This window comes from Pseudozyma flocculosa, assembly GCF_000417875.1.
Source record: "Pseudozyma flocculosa PF-1 unplaced genomic scaffold scaffold00007, whole genome shotgun sequence".
Classification (NCBI taxonomy): Eukaryota; Fungi; Basidiomycota; class Ustilaginomycetes; order Ustilaginales; family Ustilaginaceae; genus Pseudozyma; species Pseudozyma flocculosa.
The window spans coordinates 113,191-127,944 of record NW_006920875.1 but is presented as its reverse complement, the minus strand read 5'-3'; the positions used below and the strand labels follow the sequence as shown (position 1 = coordinate 127,944).

Genomic DNA, 14,754 nt, shown 5'->3' with positions numbered 1-14,754 from the left:
GGAGCGAGGACGGTCGGTTGAGATCGACTAACGTCGGTCTCTAGAGGGGTGCGAAGGACTATATGATGAAGGTGAGGGTGGGTGGACGAGCAAGGTATGGCAGGGGCTAAAGGTTCGACTAGGGGAAAAGGCACCGAGGTCGGCTTCTGTGGAAAAAAAATTCCGAGGCGTCGGCGACGGCCTCGGGCTTCGGAACAGGACCCTCTTTCTTCTCGACATGCGGGGGAGGCACGGTGCGGTCCTGTGGCAGCGTGGTATCGACCGACGGGCCAGCCATCTGGATGCATCAGGTGACGGAGCCACACGCTTCAACAGCCGTCGGGCTCGGACAATCATAGGTACATGCAGCTGACATCTTGCAGACTCTCCCGAGGAATGGGTCACTCGCCCAGCTTCCTGCCGGCGGCGCCCCACTGGTGGCGCTGCTGCGCCGCCTGCTGCTGGCGCCTCTCCTCTTCCGACGACGAGTCCGGCGTGGGCGCCTTTCGTCGCTTTTCCGCCACCCTTCCTCCCGAGCTCGAATGGTCCTCTTCGCCGTCCTCTGGCTTTGCGCTGCTGTCTCGCAGCTGTCCAAAGCCGATGACGTTGCCCTGGCCGGACGCTGCTGCTGTCCGCCTCACCGCGGCAGAAGCGGATGGGTTCGAGGCGCGAGCATTGACCGAGCTCGACGAGGTGGCATCTGCGTTGGACCCCGCCGGTTGCGGTCGAGGCACCTGCGCGGTGGAGGCCGAGGACAAGGACGAAGAGAGGTTGCGGCCGACGATTGAGTTGGCTTGCTGCGCACGCAGTCTCCGTTCCGCGGCCGCCAGCATCGCCTCGCGGTCCGGTCCTGTACCAGCTCTGGCAGAAGTGTCCCTCGGCCTCCTCCAGATGCCGAGACCGTTCCAGCCCGGCGAAGGAATTGATCTACGGATCGAGGTCCAGAGACCGGGCCCCTGCTGTCTTGCGACACCGTCTCCGAGCCGATTTCCCCTCGTTGCAGCGTTCCAGGCTGTGCCGGCGCCGGTGCGCCTGCCCTGACGGTCGCCAATGTTCTGCCCTGCCATGCTAGGATCCTGGCTGTCCGGAAGGAGTCGGCGCAGCAGCGCGGGCGTTTCGAGGAGCCGGGGTCCGCGGCCTCCATTGGTGGCCGGCCAGATCTCGGCAAGGAGCCAGTAAAGGTGCGCCGAGATGATGCCGGTGCCCGACTGAATCATCAGCGAAGGTCCGCCGCGGACGAGGTCGAGGAAGAGGTAGGCGTACGGCAGCCAGGGTGCAGGGATGGTGATGAATCCGAAGAACGAGACGCGACCGTCCGGGTTGGTGCGCGACCAGAGGTAGGTGAGGGCGTTGAGCATGGGGCTGAAGAGGACGGGCGACTGGAGCGGGTAATTTGTGGCGAGGATGGCGGCGCCCATGACGATCAGGCTCCATGCATAGTCGGCGGTGCGACGCGCAAAATGCGATAGCTCGAGATCCGAAGAGTTGCGGCTGCAGTGCAGGGCGAGGACAGGGACAGACAGGTCAGACAGGGCGAGACAGGATCGAGATTGGAGGGGAGGCAATGCCGAGGGACTCACAAGAGGAGGAACGAGTCGAAGAGAAAGGCGAGGCCCTGTCCGCCAAAGAAGAAGGAGGTGAGGATGCGGTATATCTCGTACCTGCGCGTGACGAGGGGCCAGCTGAGCATGATCTTGTAGGGCGTCATGATGGCGAGGAGGCAGGGGATAGTGACGAGGCCGGTGGCGCCCAAAAGGGACCGGGTGACGGGCGGAATCTTGCGAATCTCGTCCATGATGTCGTGCGTGGATCGCGGTGGACGGGAGCGCCAGAGGAGAGCGGGGAGACGGACGGGCTGCCGAAGGTGGTAATGGTGGTGGTGACGGTGATGGTGGTTGTGGTTGAGGTTGTGGTCGACGGAGGCTCCCCCTCCCCCACCATGGATGGGCCAGGCCATCCTCTCCACGCCTGCCGAGTGCCGACGTGGCAGCCCGCCTTGGCTTCTTCGGAAGGCGGGCAGGACGGCAACGAGCCGGCTCGAGCGCCCTGGCCTCGCCCGCGCACGACCCCACCCGCAGCCAAAAAGTGGAGTGGACCCCAAATGTCGAGGTTGCTTGCACGTCCGCTGCTTTCCGTCTTCTTCTTCTTCTCTTCCCCTCTGGACCCAAACCGAGCCTAGCCGCACTCTACAACGCCGACTCGACAATGAGCGACGCTCACAGCGCTCAGGAGCCAACGCACCTGCTCGACTCTTTCCGCCTCGAGCGTATCCTGGACCAAGGTGAGCAGCTCGCACCCCTCGGCTTGCTCGGACGCGGATCAAGCATCGATTGACCCTCCGCCAGGCACATCCACTCGCCCGCCTCACACGAGCTCCGACAGATCCCAAGCAGAAGTCGGCCAACCTTCTCGGTACACTAGAGCACGGCGATGCCTCACAGCCGCAGCAAGCCATCCTCATCCTCGAGAAGACGCACTTCTCCGAGGCCTCCTTCTCTTGCATCGGCCGCCACACACGTGGCAGCGACAACGGCGAAGCTAGCAGCGAACCACCCACCAAGAGCGCCAAGCTAGACAAAACACACCCTGAACAGCATGGCTTGTCGGCATCTGCGCGCGGCTCCCTCCTCGAGAGCGTAGCCAACCTCGGCCAGAACGACATCTATACCTGGCTCCTCGCCTGGCTTTCGCCATCGTCGGCACCCGACGGACAGCGTCGCGATGCCGACGTCAAGCTGACGCTCATTTGCCCCGCAACGCAGACGCACATCGACAAGTACTCTGCCCAGCGCAAGCTGATGGTCTACGAGACGCCGCAGATGTACACCGACCTCGTGCTGCCCTACATCGAGTCGATCCCGCCGTCGCGGATCCAGTGGGTGTACAACATCCTCGAGCACAAAAAGGAGGCCGACACCATCCTCTACGAAGATCCGGACCCAGAGGCGGGCTTCATCCTCCTGCCGGACCTCAAGTGGGATCAAAAGACGCTCTCCTCGCTCTACCTCCAGGCAGTCGTGCACAACCGCAAGCTCAGGAGCCTTAGAGACCTCAAAATGGAGCACGTCGGCATGCTGAGAGCGATCCGCGATCGAGCCACGCAGGTGGCTCGAGACAAGTACGGGCTTGCTGGAAGCGAGGGGAAGGACGGGACGCTGCGGTGCTTCATCCACTACCAGCCAAGCTACTAGTGAGTCCCGACCTCGACCTTGCCGTTGGCTTGCATCTAGCGAACACCGTGCTGACCTCAGACCACCACGCCGTCCTCGTCACAGCCACCTGCACGTTCACATCCTCGCTTCGAGCTACACATCGCATCCCGGGTCGATTGTCGGCCAGGCGCACCTGCTCGAGGATGTCATCGACCTGCTGGAACTGGGCGTCGACTTTCGGCAGCGCACGCTTGGCTACGCGCTGGGCGAGAACAGCAAGCTGTGGGACGTGCTCCGTCCAGGTTCCTTGTAGGCTCCGTGGCTTCGGGTAGAGAGATGATAGAGGCATGCTTCGAACGTATCTGCATCTCCCTTGCTCGCCCGTGATGGTCCCGAAGAGGTCATGTCCAGAAGGCAGAGACCGCTGTCGAGGCCACGTGGTGGAGGGTGGGTTCAAAAGTCCGGGAGTCGGGCAGCAGGCCCCCGGCCACGCTTTTTCTGAGCCTGGAAAATTTCGGGGAAGCCCAGACCCCGCCCTCTCGAGTGCAGCCTTGCCTCGCCCTCCTAACCCCCTGTGCCTCGAACCCCACTCGTCATCCTCGTTCTTTTCACCACCACACTCTTTCTCTCCACGCACACACAGAACCCAACGATGACAAGATACACCAAGCTCGGCTCGCGGCGTGAAGTGCCGGTCAAGTCTGGCTCGCCAGGACCGGACCAGGTCGACGCGGACGATGTCGAGGTGGCCGCTACCGCCCGCGTCGAGCAGGCCGAGGAGGCAGCCGAGTCATCGTCCTCCTCCTCCTCATCTTCCTCTTCGTCGCGGTCCGAATCTGCACCAGACACGCCAGCTTCAGCACCTGCATCGCAACCGACAAAGGAGGAGAACGGGGAGGAGGAGGTCACGCCGAAACCTGCTCCGACCGCCGCCACCGCAGCATCCGACGAGCCGGTCAAGCCAAAGACAAAGGAGCAGCTGCTCAAACGGGCCAAGCTGCTCAAGCTCAAGGCGAAAAAGGCAAAGACGCTCGAGTCGAAGAAAAAGTTCCTGCGGCAGGCGTGGGACCTGGAAAAGGAGAGCGACCAGCTCTCGTACCACTCGAGCGCCAACAAGCGCTCTCGCGACGATGGCGCCGGCGGACCGTCGAGCAAAAAGGCTCGCCACGGCGGCGCTGGCGATGCAGCCGTCGCACCGGGGGCGGGCGAGGCGAATCCGTGGAAGCGGATGTTTGCGGAGCAGCAGTCGGAGCAGATGGACAAGAGCGAGGCGAGGCGGCTCAAGCGCATCGAGGAGCGGGCGGCCAAGGTCAAGTGCTTTGCCTGCCGCGGCATGGGGCACGAGGCGCGCGACTGCCCGCAGGCCCTCGACGCCGAGAGCAACCGCATCGGGGGCGACGTGACAAACGACAGCGTCGCAAAGGGCATCACGGGCAAGGAGACGGTCGGCATCTGCTTCCGCTGCGGCTCCACGCAGCACACGCTCAACAAGTGCAGGAAACCCGCCCCCAAGGTCGGAGACGACCTGCCGTTTGCCACCTGCTTCGTGTGCGGAAAGAGGGTGAGTTTCCGCCCATCCCGCGGCCATCGAGACGTTGGGTCTGCTCCGGCGGCCTCTTTGCTGAACGTAACACTCGCCCCTTCCTCTGACTCTCTCTCTCTCTCTCTCTCTCTCTCTCTCTGCCCCCCTCCCCTTTCTCTACGCTTCAACGACGACAGGGCCACCTCTCGTCAAAGTGCCCCTCGAACAAGGGCCGAGGCGTGTATCCGGAGGGAGGGTGCTGCAAGCTCTGCTCGAGCGTCGAGCACCTGGCGCGCGACTGCCCGCTCTCGCTGCGCCGCGACCCCAACGCCGGCGCGGGCAACACGGCGGCCCTCATTGACTCGGTCCAGCCCCGGCCGGGCGCCGGCGCGGGTGCGGGTGCAGACGAGGACCATTTCCACTCGCTCGCGCGCAAGAAGCTCGAAGTCGAATCCGACCTCGCCGCTTCGCGCGACGCCAAGAAGGCAAAGGAGGACAACAAGAAGGCCAAGAAAAACAAGGTCGTCACCTTCTAACTCTCTTCCTTCCCCCGCCCTGCAACCATGCCTCCTTTCTTCCTCTGTCCATTCCATGCAGCTGCTTTCCCTCCGCGGGGAGAGACAGGCCGCAGCTGCGTCAGACCGAACCGAGACAAGCAACGCAGCGACGAGCAGCTGGGAAGGAAGTGCGAGTTGTGTGTTTTGCAAGTCTAGCCCCGCCCGCCAATGTCTAGAGCGGGCGACGTTAGAAAAAAAGGAGCGCCGGGAAAGCGTGCGCTCAGTACCTATACAGAGATGGGGATGCGCGGGATTTTTCGAGGGCCGTCGATGGCGGCCGGGTGATGTCGATGCCGAGGATGGAGCGTTGAACGAGGGGACCGGGGGGGGGGGGGGGGTGGAGCGCAGCGCATGGTGGTGGGAGTTGGAAGGACGGCGCGGCCGCAGCAGGGGGAAGGAAAATGATTATAAAAACACAGAAGGAGAAGAGAAAAGGTCGAGAGAGGGGGTTGACCGAGTGGGCCGAGTGTCGAGTCCATCCGAGATGGAGTCGGTGATCCAGGGAGGGCAAGGCAAGAGATGAGAGGGGAGGCAAGGGGTCGCGTTTAGGACCTGCAGTTCCGTCCGATGAGCATCACAGTCAGCCAGCGAACGTCAAAAAGGCCAGAGCAGGAAAGGAAGGGGACGGTGGGCGAAGCGCCGCTACTCACATCTTGTACTCCATCCTGCCCTTGGTGCCGGCGGCGCCCTTGACCTCGTAGTCGATGACAATGTCGAGGTCGCGGTTGTTCTTGGAGTTGGGCTGACACGAGAGGCGGCCGGTGATGGCGTCACCCTGGCTGACGGTGAGCATGTCCTTTGTGTAGAAGACGGTCTGCTTCCAGTGCGTGTAGCGCGAGTGCGGGCCGGTGGAGAACTTGACGGGCTTGTGGCAGGCCTCGAACGAGATGTCGAACCAGCCGAGGAAGGCGTGGACGTAGTCGTTGCGGGTAGCGTTGAGGGTAAAGTCGGAGACAAACGAGAGCTCCTCTTTTGTCACGGTGGTCAGGTCGAGCTGCTTGATGGGGCAGGGGTCGCAGACGACGCTCTTGAGCTCGACGGTGTCGACGAGCGGCTCGCGCAGCGCAATGTCCTTGATGCACGAGTAGTTGAAACCGTAGACGTCGTCCCAGAAGCCGATCTTCTCGTCCTTGTACTCCTGGTCCTCGATGGCCGAGAGGTAGAGCGTGGCCTGGTCGGGGAAGAGCTTTCCGCCGGGCGCGAGGTACTTGTCGCGGGCCATGAGGACCGTGTCGAGCATCGACTCGTAGAGGAGGAAGTAGCCCATCCACTCGCTGATGATGATGTCGACCTTGCCGTCGGGGCCCAGGCCGAGGTCGACCTCCTCGAGCTTGCCCTTGACCAGCGTGATGACTGGGGTGAGTAGCGGATGATGCCCAAGGGGTCAGTACGTGGAGCAGAGCCTCTGCAGGGAGACCTGGCGTAGCAGCGCGATGCTGCCGATGCTCACCATCCGCGAAGCCGTTGGTCTCGACAATGACCTTTGCCTGGTCAATGATGTTGCTCATATCGACGCCAATGACCTTCTTTGCGCCAGCCTTTGCGGCAAACATGCAGAGGATGCCGGTGCCGCAGCCGACGTCGAGGACGACCTTGTCCTTGAAGAGGTGCGGGTTCTGGATGATGGCATTGCGGTACGAGAGGGTGCGGACCTCGTCCTTGAGCATCTCCTCGTGGATGCCAAAGTGGGCGTACGAGTCGGCGTAGTAGTCGCGCGAGGTCATGTCGCCGGGGATGGCGCTGCTGGTGGCGCCGTTGGAGGTGGAAGAGGAGGCCATGGTGTGCGGGTGCAGGGAGGGGAGGGGGATGGGTGCGGAGGTAATGGTGGTGGTGGTGGTGGTGGTGGTGATGGTGTGTGGCTGCCGCCGCAACTTTTTTGCTCTCCTCTCTCTCTCTGTGTGACCCTCGCTGGTGGGTCGCACGCTGTGGCCACCGACCGCTCTGTGGTGGCCCTGCCGCGAAGAAGAGGAAAAAATCCCTGGAAAATCGCCCCGTCTCGAATTTCTGTGCCGTCCCACTCGACCGGCTCTGGCTGGCTGGGGCAAGCGCCGCGTACGTCGCTTCCGACTTCCGTCGTTTGGTCGCAGGATCGGGGGTGGAGGCTTCCCGGTCAGACAGGCAAACCTGGGCCTGGCTTGCCAGCGTGGCCAGGCCACCCCAGCCCAGCATCCCCGATGGCCGACCTCGGCGATGCGTGGCAGGCCTGGCCTGGCCAGCCAGCCACAGGCCAACACCGAGACCAACAGCGGGGCCAGGCCGAGGCCGAGCCCGAGACGAGGCGGCCACAGAGACCCTGAGGCGCCACGGGCCCTTCCTTCTTGCTCGCCACCCGGCGCCCCCTCCATCACCTCCTCACGGCACAAACGGACGCCTCGATACCACGACGGCTGGACCGCGCAACGTGACCGCATCCAGACCCCGCAAGTAGGAAGGTAGCCACAACACATCATACCCACCTTTTTCCGCCGTTCTTCCGTTTCCTCGTCCGCCCTACCGCCCGCCATGAACTCGCTCTACAACCAGGCGCTGCGCCAGTTCTCGTCGATCCAGAGCGACCTATCACGCCTCGACTCGGATCCACACGTCACTCCCGCCCAGTACGGCCCCGTCACGGCCTCGCTCACCGCCCTCACACGCACCATCGACGAGTACGAGTCGCTGGCCAAACGCGAGCTGATCCAGTCCAAGCAGGAAAAGGCCCTCGGCCGCGCCGCAAAGTTTCGCACCGACTACAAGGAACTCAACAACCAGCTCGCCAGATTGAAGCAGAAGGCCCTCGATGCGGCGTCCGGTGGCGGCGGCGGTGGTGGTCCGCACAGTCCGGCGGCGGCGAGAGCGGGTGCGCAGGGTTACAGCACCGCCTCATCCTATCGCTCACCCACCTCGACCGCGGCGGCCGAATCGCCGTACAGCCTCCACGCCCGCGGCACATCGACCTACGGCGCATCTCCTTACTCGTCCGGATCTCCCTACGCACCTTCCGGCCTCGGGCCCAACGGAACCTCCTCCTCGAACGACCCGCTGTCAGCCTACAAGATGAACGCCTCGGCCGCGGCCATGTTCGGCGGCGGCGGCGGGGCCGGCGGGTACAGTGCGAGGGAGGGCCACGCGCTGCGAGAACACACCTTCATCGAGCAGACCGAGGCGCAGCTCGACGCCTTTATCGCGCAGGGGAGAGAGGTGTTTGGCAACCTCGTCGAGCAGCGCGGCATCCTCAAGGGCACCCAGCGCAGGCTCCTCGACGCCGCAAATACCATGGGCCTCAGTCGCGACGTCATCGTGAGTTCCAGACTGTCGCCGAGCCGGCCGCGAAGGCCGCGGCGGATTGGCTGACTGACGCCGCCTTCGGTCGGGCGTGGCTTGTTCCTTCTCAATGGCCCCTTCGCCTCGCTGCGCTGCGATGATCGCGCAGGGCTACATCGAACGTCGCAGCACGCAGGACAACATCATCTTTGCGGTGGGCGCCATCTTCACGCTCGTCTGCTTCTGTGCGTCGAGGCAAACCCGGAGGCTGAGCCTCCGTCCGGAACCCAGTCGCAAGTCGCTGAACCCGGGCGCGCTCTGTCATCTGCCTCTGTCCTTCCTCCTTCTCCTCGCCAGATTACATCTACAAGTGGTTCGGCTGAGCCCGGCGGTCCCCGCAAGACGCCCCTCATGCAGCTCGTTTTGAGGCCGCGTCCTCCTTGTACATTCCCCCCAACCCACCGACGTGTGGCCCTTGTCCCGCTCGACGAGGTCAGCCAGCCTGATAGAAGGCACACCTTTGATACCATGAACGTCAAAAGTCGAGCGGCCGCTCGACGCCGGTTCCGACGCAAAACAAGTAGGGCAATGCATTGAACAGGGAGCGGGACCGGACAAAGTGACGTGGACACGACAGCTCATCCTCGAACCGCGAGCAACGACGGTTCGGGCCGAACGCCACGCCGACGAGCGACGGCGGCGCTGCGACGTGGCGCCGTTACTTCCTGTACCACAGGGTCGACTTGCGGTTCCTTCGGATCTTCTTCTGAAGCTGCATGAAGCCGTAGAGGAGCGCCTCGGCGGTGGGCGGGCAGCCGGGGACGTAGAGGTCGACGGGGACGATGCGGTCGCAGCCGCGGACGACCGAGTATGAGTAGTGGTAGTAGCCGCCGCCGTTGGCGCACGAGCCCATGGAAATCACCCAGCGGGGCTCGGGCATCTGGTCGTAGACCTTGCGCAGCGCCGGCGCCATCTTGTTGGTCAGGGTGCCCGCGACAATCATGCAGTCCGACTGGCGCGGCGAGGCACGGAAGACGATGCCCAGCCGGTCCTGGTCGTAGCGCGCGGTGGCGACGTGCATCATCTCGACGGCGCAGCACGCCAGGCCGAACGTCATCGGCCAGAAGGAGCCCTGTCGCGCCCAGTTGGCCATCTTGTCGAGCGTGGTGAGCGCGTACTCTGCCGCGGCGAGGGGAGGCGAGCGAGGAGAGAGTCAAGGTCAGTCGACAGATCCTGAGGCTTGTCGTCCCACACGAGCACACGACAAGGGCAAAGAGACCAGGCATGCAGGCTGGTCGCTGCACGCCGAAAACGCCGCGACGACACTCACCAACGCCGTTCTTGGGCGTCTCAAGGCTCAGCTGGTTGCTGCCGCGGTTGGCGACCGAGGTCATTGGTGTGGGGTAGGTCGAGGGGGCGGCCTGCTCGGCAGGAGCCGACGAGGAAATGGAGCGAGTCGAAGGGCCAGCGGCGGCGGTGCGGCTGGACTCGGACGGGGCGGCGACGAGCTTGGGCGCAGAGGCGACCGCTGATGTCTGGACGGAGCGAGCAAAGTTGAGCGAAGGGTTCGCTCGGAGGCCTGTTCGAGCATCGTAGCAGATCGGAATACAACCGAGATGTCAGAATGTGAGGTTCCGAAGTCCGGAATCAGAAGGCCTCCTTGCGAGCTGTCGGACGATGGCGGATATCGTGGGTGGCAACTCACCGAAGCGCGCCACAGGGGCGAGACCGGCGCGGAAGGAAGCCATGGTGCAGAAGAGTGGCGGGTCTGGCGGTATCAGAAGGCGACCTGGGAGCCTTGAGTCTGTCGGTGGCGAGAAGAAGAGCGATGGTGATTGTCGACGAGCAGGCGGTGAGGGCGCAGGTGACGGTCGAGAGGGATGGAGAAGCAGTAAGGGTCCACCGGGGGAAGATGGATAAGGTGGTGTCGAGCGTGCAGGTGGCGGCGAACAGCAGGTGGCGGCGGCGGTGAGGGCGGCGGCGGCCCCCGGATCCCAAGAAGGCGGCCAGCGGCGGCAGGCTGCGAATTGCTTACAGCAGGCCCAGAGGGCCCGCCGATTACAAATGGCCTCGGCCCCGACGCTGCGCGAAAGGTGATCGCAGGGTCGAATTCATTTTGCAGCCGCGGGCGTGCGGCCGGGCGGAATACAGATCCGCGGGCCAGCTGGCTTGCCCTAGAGCTCGTTCCGCCCACCTATCGGCCGAATGAGCTGGTCCCGCGACCCCACACGCTGTGCAAGGCTTCGACTTCAAGCTCCGTTGCAAGACCCATGACGATGGCGACGGCACGCTACGATACGAAAGGCGGGTATACGAGACGCTAGAGGACACTGGGAGCGAGGGAAGCGATCAGCCGTTGGCGCCGACGGCGACGGCGAGACCGGTCGAGGACGCCATGCTCTCATAGAAGCCGCCCGTCTTGAACGGTTCGGCCGTGACGCCAATCGACCATCCTTCAAAGAAGTCGCCCTCGGCGTCGATGAGCGCCTGGGCGCGAGCCGAATCGGTGCCGTAGCCGTTCATGTTGCCGACGTCGGAGGCGGTGGCGGCGGCGGCGGTGTCCTCCTTGGGCAGGTCGTCCTCGTGCCACTCTGCGTCCATCGACAGCTCCTTTTCCGATGCGGTCGCCGGGTTCGACGAGGTCCGCTGCGCAATGTCGGCGCCCGCACCGAGGCGCTCGTCGGCCGTGTGGACGACGACGGGGCAGCCAAACTTGGCGATCGACTCTGGCGACAGGTCGTTTGTCTGCGGCTGGTGGTCCCTGTGGCGGAACCAGGCGCAGCGCTGGGTAAAGTGCTCCGGAAAGAGGCCCTTGACCAAGTACCTCGGTCGCTCGCGCGGGTCAGGGTTGCGGCTGCTGGGCATCGTCACCCGACCGGCCTCGGACCAGATACCGCCTCTGCGCTCGAGCGCCTTGAGCATCCGCATCATGTCGGCGCGGCCCGCCTCGTCGAGCTCCCAGCCAAACTGGCGGTACCGCTCCTCGGGTGACAACCTGCTGGCTTCCACCTGGATCTGAACCGCGCGGTCCTGCTCGGCGGAGCTGACTCTGTTCATCTCCTTGGGATAGGGGCCCCTTGTCTCGAGCAGCCGGCCGGGAGGAGGAAGCAGGTCGAGCGTGGCGTAGACCATCCCGAGCTTGACGTGACCCGGCGTCGTGCCGGCGGGCGACTCGGCCTCAACGCTCTTGGCCTTTCCCTTTGACATATCCGCGTCCCTGGAGCCATCGCCCGCAGAGGAGGGCTTCCAGGCCTTGAGCCAGCCCAGTGCTCCGCCGCTCCCACTCCCACTGCCGCCGCCGCCCTCGCCCTTGTCCTGGCTGCGTGCCTTGCCCTCCTTTCTGTACCTGGCACCATAGGTGAGGACGGCCTCGCCGGGAAAGATGGCCATCTGGTCCTTGATGCCGGAGCCAAAGAAGAGGGCCGAGAGGACGCGGTCGACGAGCGGCCGCGACACCATGCCGGTCAGCTCGGGCGACATTGCGGCAAACATGGTAAACATCCTGCCGCGCTTGAGGCTGGGCTGACGCGCCATCAAGGCGGCGCCGTCCTTTGGGTGCGGGTGGAAGAAGAGGGCCTTGACGTCGGCCGAGGTCGGGTCGGTGTCGAGGTAGTGGAGCGGCAGCTGGACGCCGAGGCGGCGGTTGTACCTGGACACCTTCTGGGCGACGCGGTTGTGCGAGGCCGACGACTCGCCGCGCGCGTACCGCGCAGGCAGGCCGATGTTGCAAAAGGCGGCCGGGTGCGGCGGGTAGCCCTCGTAGAAGGCGAAGAGGGTGCAGTGCAGCAGGAAGGGAGGGAAGGGCTCGGTGACGGCCTGCGGGGCTTCGTAGGACTCGTGCGCCAGGATGGGCATCTCGAGGCGCGCCGTCGTCGTCGTCAGCATCGAAAAGGCGTCCGAGTCGCCCCGCAGCGTTTCGCCGTCCATATCGCCGCCGCCGCCGCCCCTGTGCGCCGTCATGGTCGCGCGTGTCCAGCGTCGAGGAGAGGAATCGGAGGCGTGGCGCGGCTGTTGCCGTTCTGAGGCTGAAGGAAGGTCGTCAGACAATGGGATGTCCAGGCGTCGCCCTGTAGCGTGTTGGCTCGTCCCTTTGTAGCCGCAGTGAGCCGGGGAGGGTCGTCGACGGCCTGCGCGTGTCCGCCGCTGTTGAAAGGCTGGTAAAGGTCCCCGTCGAGTGAAGTCAAAGACTGGATGGTGGTACTGGTCCAAGTCTATGTGATGCTGCTGCTGCTGCTCGAGGTCAACAGGTGGAGCGGCCTGCGTATTGAACGGAAGGCACAGCCCCGCTCGCCGTGCTCCGATGGGGATGCAAGAGGAGGTGACCAGCAGTGGGCTCCTACGGGAAGGACCCGCCCGGAGCATGTAGGGGGAAAGCAGCGCCGTCCCGTCTTCGGCCCGGCCTGGATGGTTGCCCGAGACCCGGTTGTCGTTGAAGGGCACCTGCTTTCTCGCACGAGCGGGCGAACCACCTTCGAGACCTGCGTGACTCTGTCACCGTGCAGAGTTGACGCCGGCTGCCCCCGTCTGGACCCTGCGCCACCGAAAACATGTGAGAGGCAGGCTGGGCCTGCCGCGCTGCGCGCGCTGTTGCTTGGCCGCCAGCAACGACATCCGATGCCATCGCCCTTCCCGAAAAGCCAAAGCAACCAAAGACAGGTAGGAGCCCTGCCTCTGGGCCCCTTGCCTGCTCTTTGTGGCCGCCATCGAAGCTGTACCATGACGGTACGCCGTGGGCTTTTTCCTGCCTGCCTGCCGCGGCAAAAGACCCGAGCAACTTAGCCTGCAACGGCGACGTCGCTCATCGTCGTCGTCGTCGTCGACATTTTTGTCGGCAGCGGCAACGGCATCGGCAGCGGCCAGATGGACAGAGAGCCACAGCGCAAGCAAGGCAGCCAAGCTAGGCTAGGCTGTTTGGGCGGGCTGGTCGTGGGCGTCTGACTCACTTGCCACGCGACCATCAGGGCCCAGCCCCTAGCCACCGACCGGCCGCCGTATGACGTGGGCCTGCCCCTGCTGGTGCATCGCGCCCGACCGTCAGGCTGAACACGGCCGTGCGGGCGGGTATCAGCTGCTCTGGCTCGCTCGCGGAGTTGAGGCAGCCAGGCAGCGCTCGCTGTTTTGTCCGCCGTCGTCGCTGCTCCGCTCCGCAGCGCGCAGTCAGGCCGGCGCCTGCGGGCTGCCCAAGCCTAGCCGGCCTGCCTGTCCAGCTGATGACGCCGTCACACCCCTTCCAGCCTAGCCTCCTGTTCATGCTGCTGCTGCACCCTGCCTAGCCCTAATTTGTTGCCGCCGCCTCCAAGCCACCCGCACACCGGCGAAGGATGAAGCCACGCTTGTACGTACGGCAACCCGGGCGGGGGGCGGGCAGGTTGCAACGCGATGATGCGGATGGTGCGGGCGATGATGAGATGTTGCTTCTCTCCTCGACAGGCCGGAGCTGCTCGACGTCGGTCGGTTGGTAGCGGAGCAGGCCGGGCTCGACTCCAGCCGGTGACATCGTCCTAGCCTTAAGTTTGCCTTTCCAGGAGGGCTGGACGAGATCAAAGACATATAAGACGTCCGGATCTCGCTTCTTTCCATCTTGCCCCTCCATCTCGCCATCGACCTAAGCTCCATCGTCTCATTCATCCTTCCTCGACGAACGCCTCTAGCTTCGGCACACGAGCATAACATCCTGACCCAGCCCCAACCCCAACTCCAAGCCCATCCTTTCGAGCAGAGACTACGACCACCATGGGAGCCGTCGCATCCTGTCTCTCGTCGATCGTCTCGGCCATCGTCGGTGCCCTCCGCGCCGTATTTAGCGCCATTGCCGGTGTGCTCAGCACCATGTGAGTTTGACCCCCCTCCCTCTTTTCTCACTCTCTCGGTCCCATCCGCCTCGAGCTGTTGCTGATGGACTGCAACCTTTCCCCATCGTCCTGGACCCGACGCAGCGTCTCGGCCATCGGATCCGCCCTGATCGCCACCTTCAACTGCATCGCCGACGTCCTCTGCTGCCGCTGCGGTGGGCGTGGTGGCGGACGGAGGAGAAAGGTCTAGCTCCGCGCGCCCCGGCCCGCCCCAGTCACGAGCAACGCCGCTTCGGGCTCCGTTGCCCAAACGACGGACACAATGTGATTTCGACCGGACCCGAGCCTCCAGACCTCCCTACGCTTGAACCCGCACCCGTACGAACATGCATGCCTATACCCGTACTGTATCCGCTCTGTCTCTCCTGCACACACACGTATCGCAACGTTGAATCCATACACGAACCTCTGCAGCCTCTTCTTCATCGCGACTGTGGCACTATTGCAGA

At 64.3% G+C, this 14,754-nt stretch overlaps 8 protein-coding genes across 8 annotated transcripts; 4 read left to right on the top strand and 4 right to left on the bottom strand.

Annotated features, from left to right (window-relative positions):
* Window positions 1-380: 380 nt before the first annotated feature.
* Window positions 381-1,774, bottom strand: PFL1_02477 (uncharacterized protein; the record flags this gene model as incomplete). The annotated part of the gene is made up of 2 exons (XM_007879994.1): window positions 381-1,470; window positions 1,560-1,774. The coding sequence occupies 2 exons, from the start codon at window positions 1,772-1,774 to the stop codon at window positions 381-383; spliced, it is 1,305 nt and encodes a 434-aa protein (XP_007878185.1).
* Window positions 1,775-2,184: 410 nt separating this feature from the next.
* PFL1_02476 (uncharacterized protein) lies at window positions 2,185-3,444 on the top strand (the record flags this gene model as incomplete). Its single annotated transcript, XM_007879993.1, has 3 exons — window positions 2,185-2,260; window positions 2,362-3,169; window positions 3,255-3,444. 3 exons carry the CDS (start codon window positions 2,185-2,187, stop codon window positions 3,442-3,444), a joined length of 1,074 nt encoding a protein of 357 aa, XP_007878184.1.
* Window positions 3,445-3,783: 339 nt separating this feature from the next.
* PFL1_02475 (uncharacterized protein) lies at window positions 3,784-5,189 on the top strand (the record flags this gene model as incomplete). The annotated part of the gene is made up of 2 exons (XM_007879992.1): window positions 3,784-4,692; window positions 4,851-5,189. The coding sequence occupies 2 exons, from the start codon at window positions 3,784-3,786 to the stop codon at window positions 5,187-5,189; spliced, it is 1,248 nt and encodes a 415-aa protein (XP_007878183.1).
* Window positions 5,190-5,755: 566 nt separating this feature from the next.
* Window positions 5,756-6,988, bottom strand: PFL1_02474 (uncharacterized protein; the record flags this gene model as incomplete). The annotated part of the gene is made up of 3 exons (XM_007879991.1): window positions 5,756-5,762; window positions 5,861-6,563; window positions 6,661-6,988. The coding sequence occupies 3 exons, from the start codon at window positions 6,986-6,988 to the stop codon at window positions 5,756-5,758; spliced, it is 1,038 nt and encodes a 345-aa protein (XP_007878182.1).
* Window positions 6,989-7,712: 724 nt separating this feature from the next.
* PFL1_02473 (uncharacterized protein) lies at window positions 7,713-8,836 on the top strand (the record flags this gene model as incomplete). The annotated part of the gene is made up of 3 exons (XM_007879990.1): window positions 7,713-8,489; window positions 8,623-8,698; window positions 8,811-8,836. 3 exons carry the CDS (start codon window positions 7,713-7,715, stop codon window positions 8,834-8,836), a joined length of 879 nt encoding a protein of 292 aa, XP_007878181.1.
* A 335-nt stretch (window positions 8,837-9,171) lies between these two features.
* PFL1_02472 (uncharacterized protein) lies at window positions 9,172-10,201 on the bottom strand (the record flags this gene model as incomplete). The annotated part of the gene is made up of 3 exons (XM_007879989.1): window positions 9,172-9,632; window positions 9,784-10,032; window positions 10,159-10,201. 3 exons carry the CDS (start codon window positions 10,199-10,201, stop codon window positions 9,172-9,174), a joined length of 753 nt encoding a protein of 250 aa, XP_007878180.1.
* A 601-nt stretch (window positions 10,202-10,802) lies between these two features.
* Window positions 10,803-12,413, bottom strand: PFL1_02471 (uncharacterized protein; the record flags this gene model as incomplete). Its single annotated transcript, XM_007879988.1, has 1 exon — window positions 10,803-12,413. The coding sequence occupies one exon, from the start codon at window positions 12,411-12,413 to the stop codon at window positions 10,803-10,805; it is 1,611 nt and encodes a 536-aa protein (XP_007878179.1).
* Window positions 12,414-14,186: 1,773 nt separating this feature from the next.
* PFL1_02470 (uncharacterized protein) lies at window positions 14,187-14,495 on the top strand (the record flags this gene model as incomplete). Its single annotated transcript, XM_007879987.1, has 2 exons — window positions 14,187-14,284; window positions 14,390-14,495. The coding sequence occupies 2 exons, from the start codon at window positions 14,187-14,189 to the stop codon at window positions 14,493-14,495; spliced, it is 204 nt and encodes a 67-aa protein (XP_007878178.1).
* Between the last annotated feature and the right edge of the window lie 259 nt (window positions 14,496-14,754).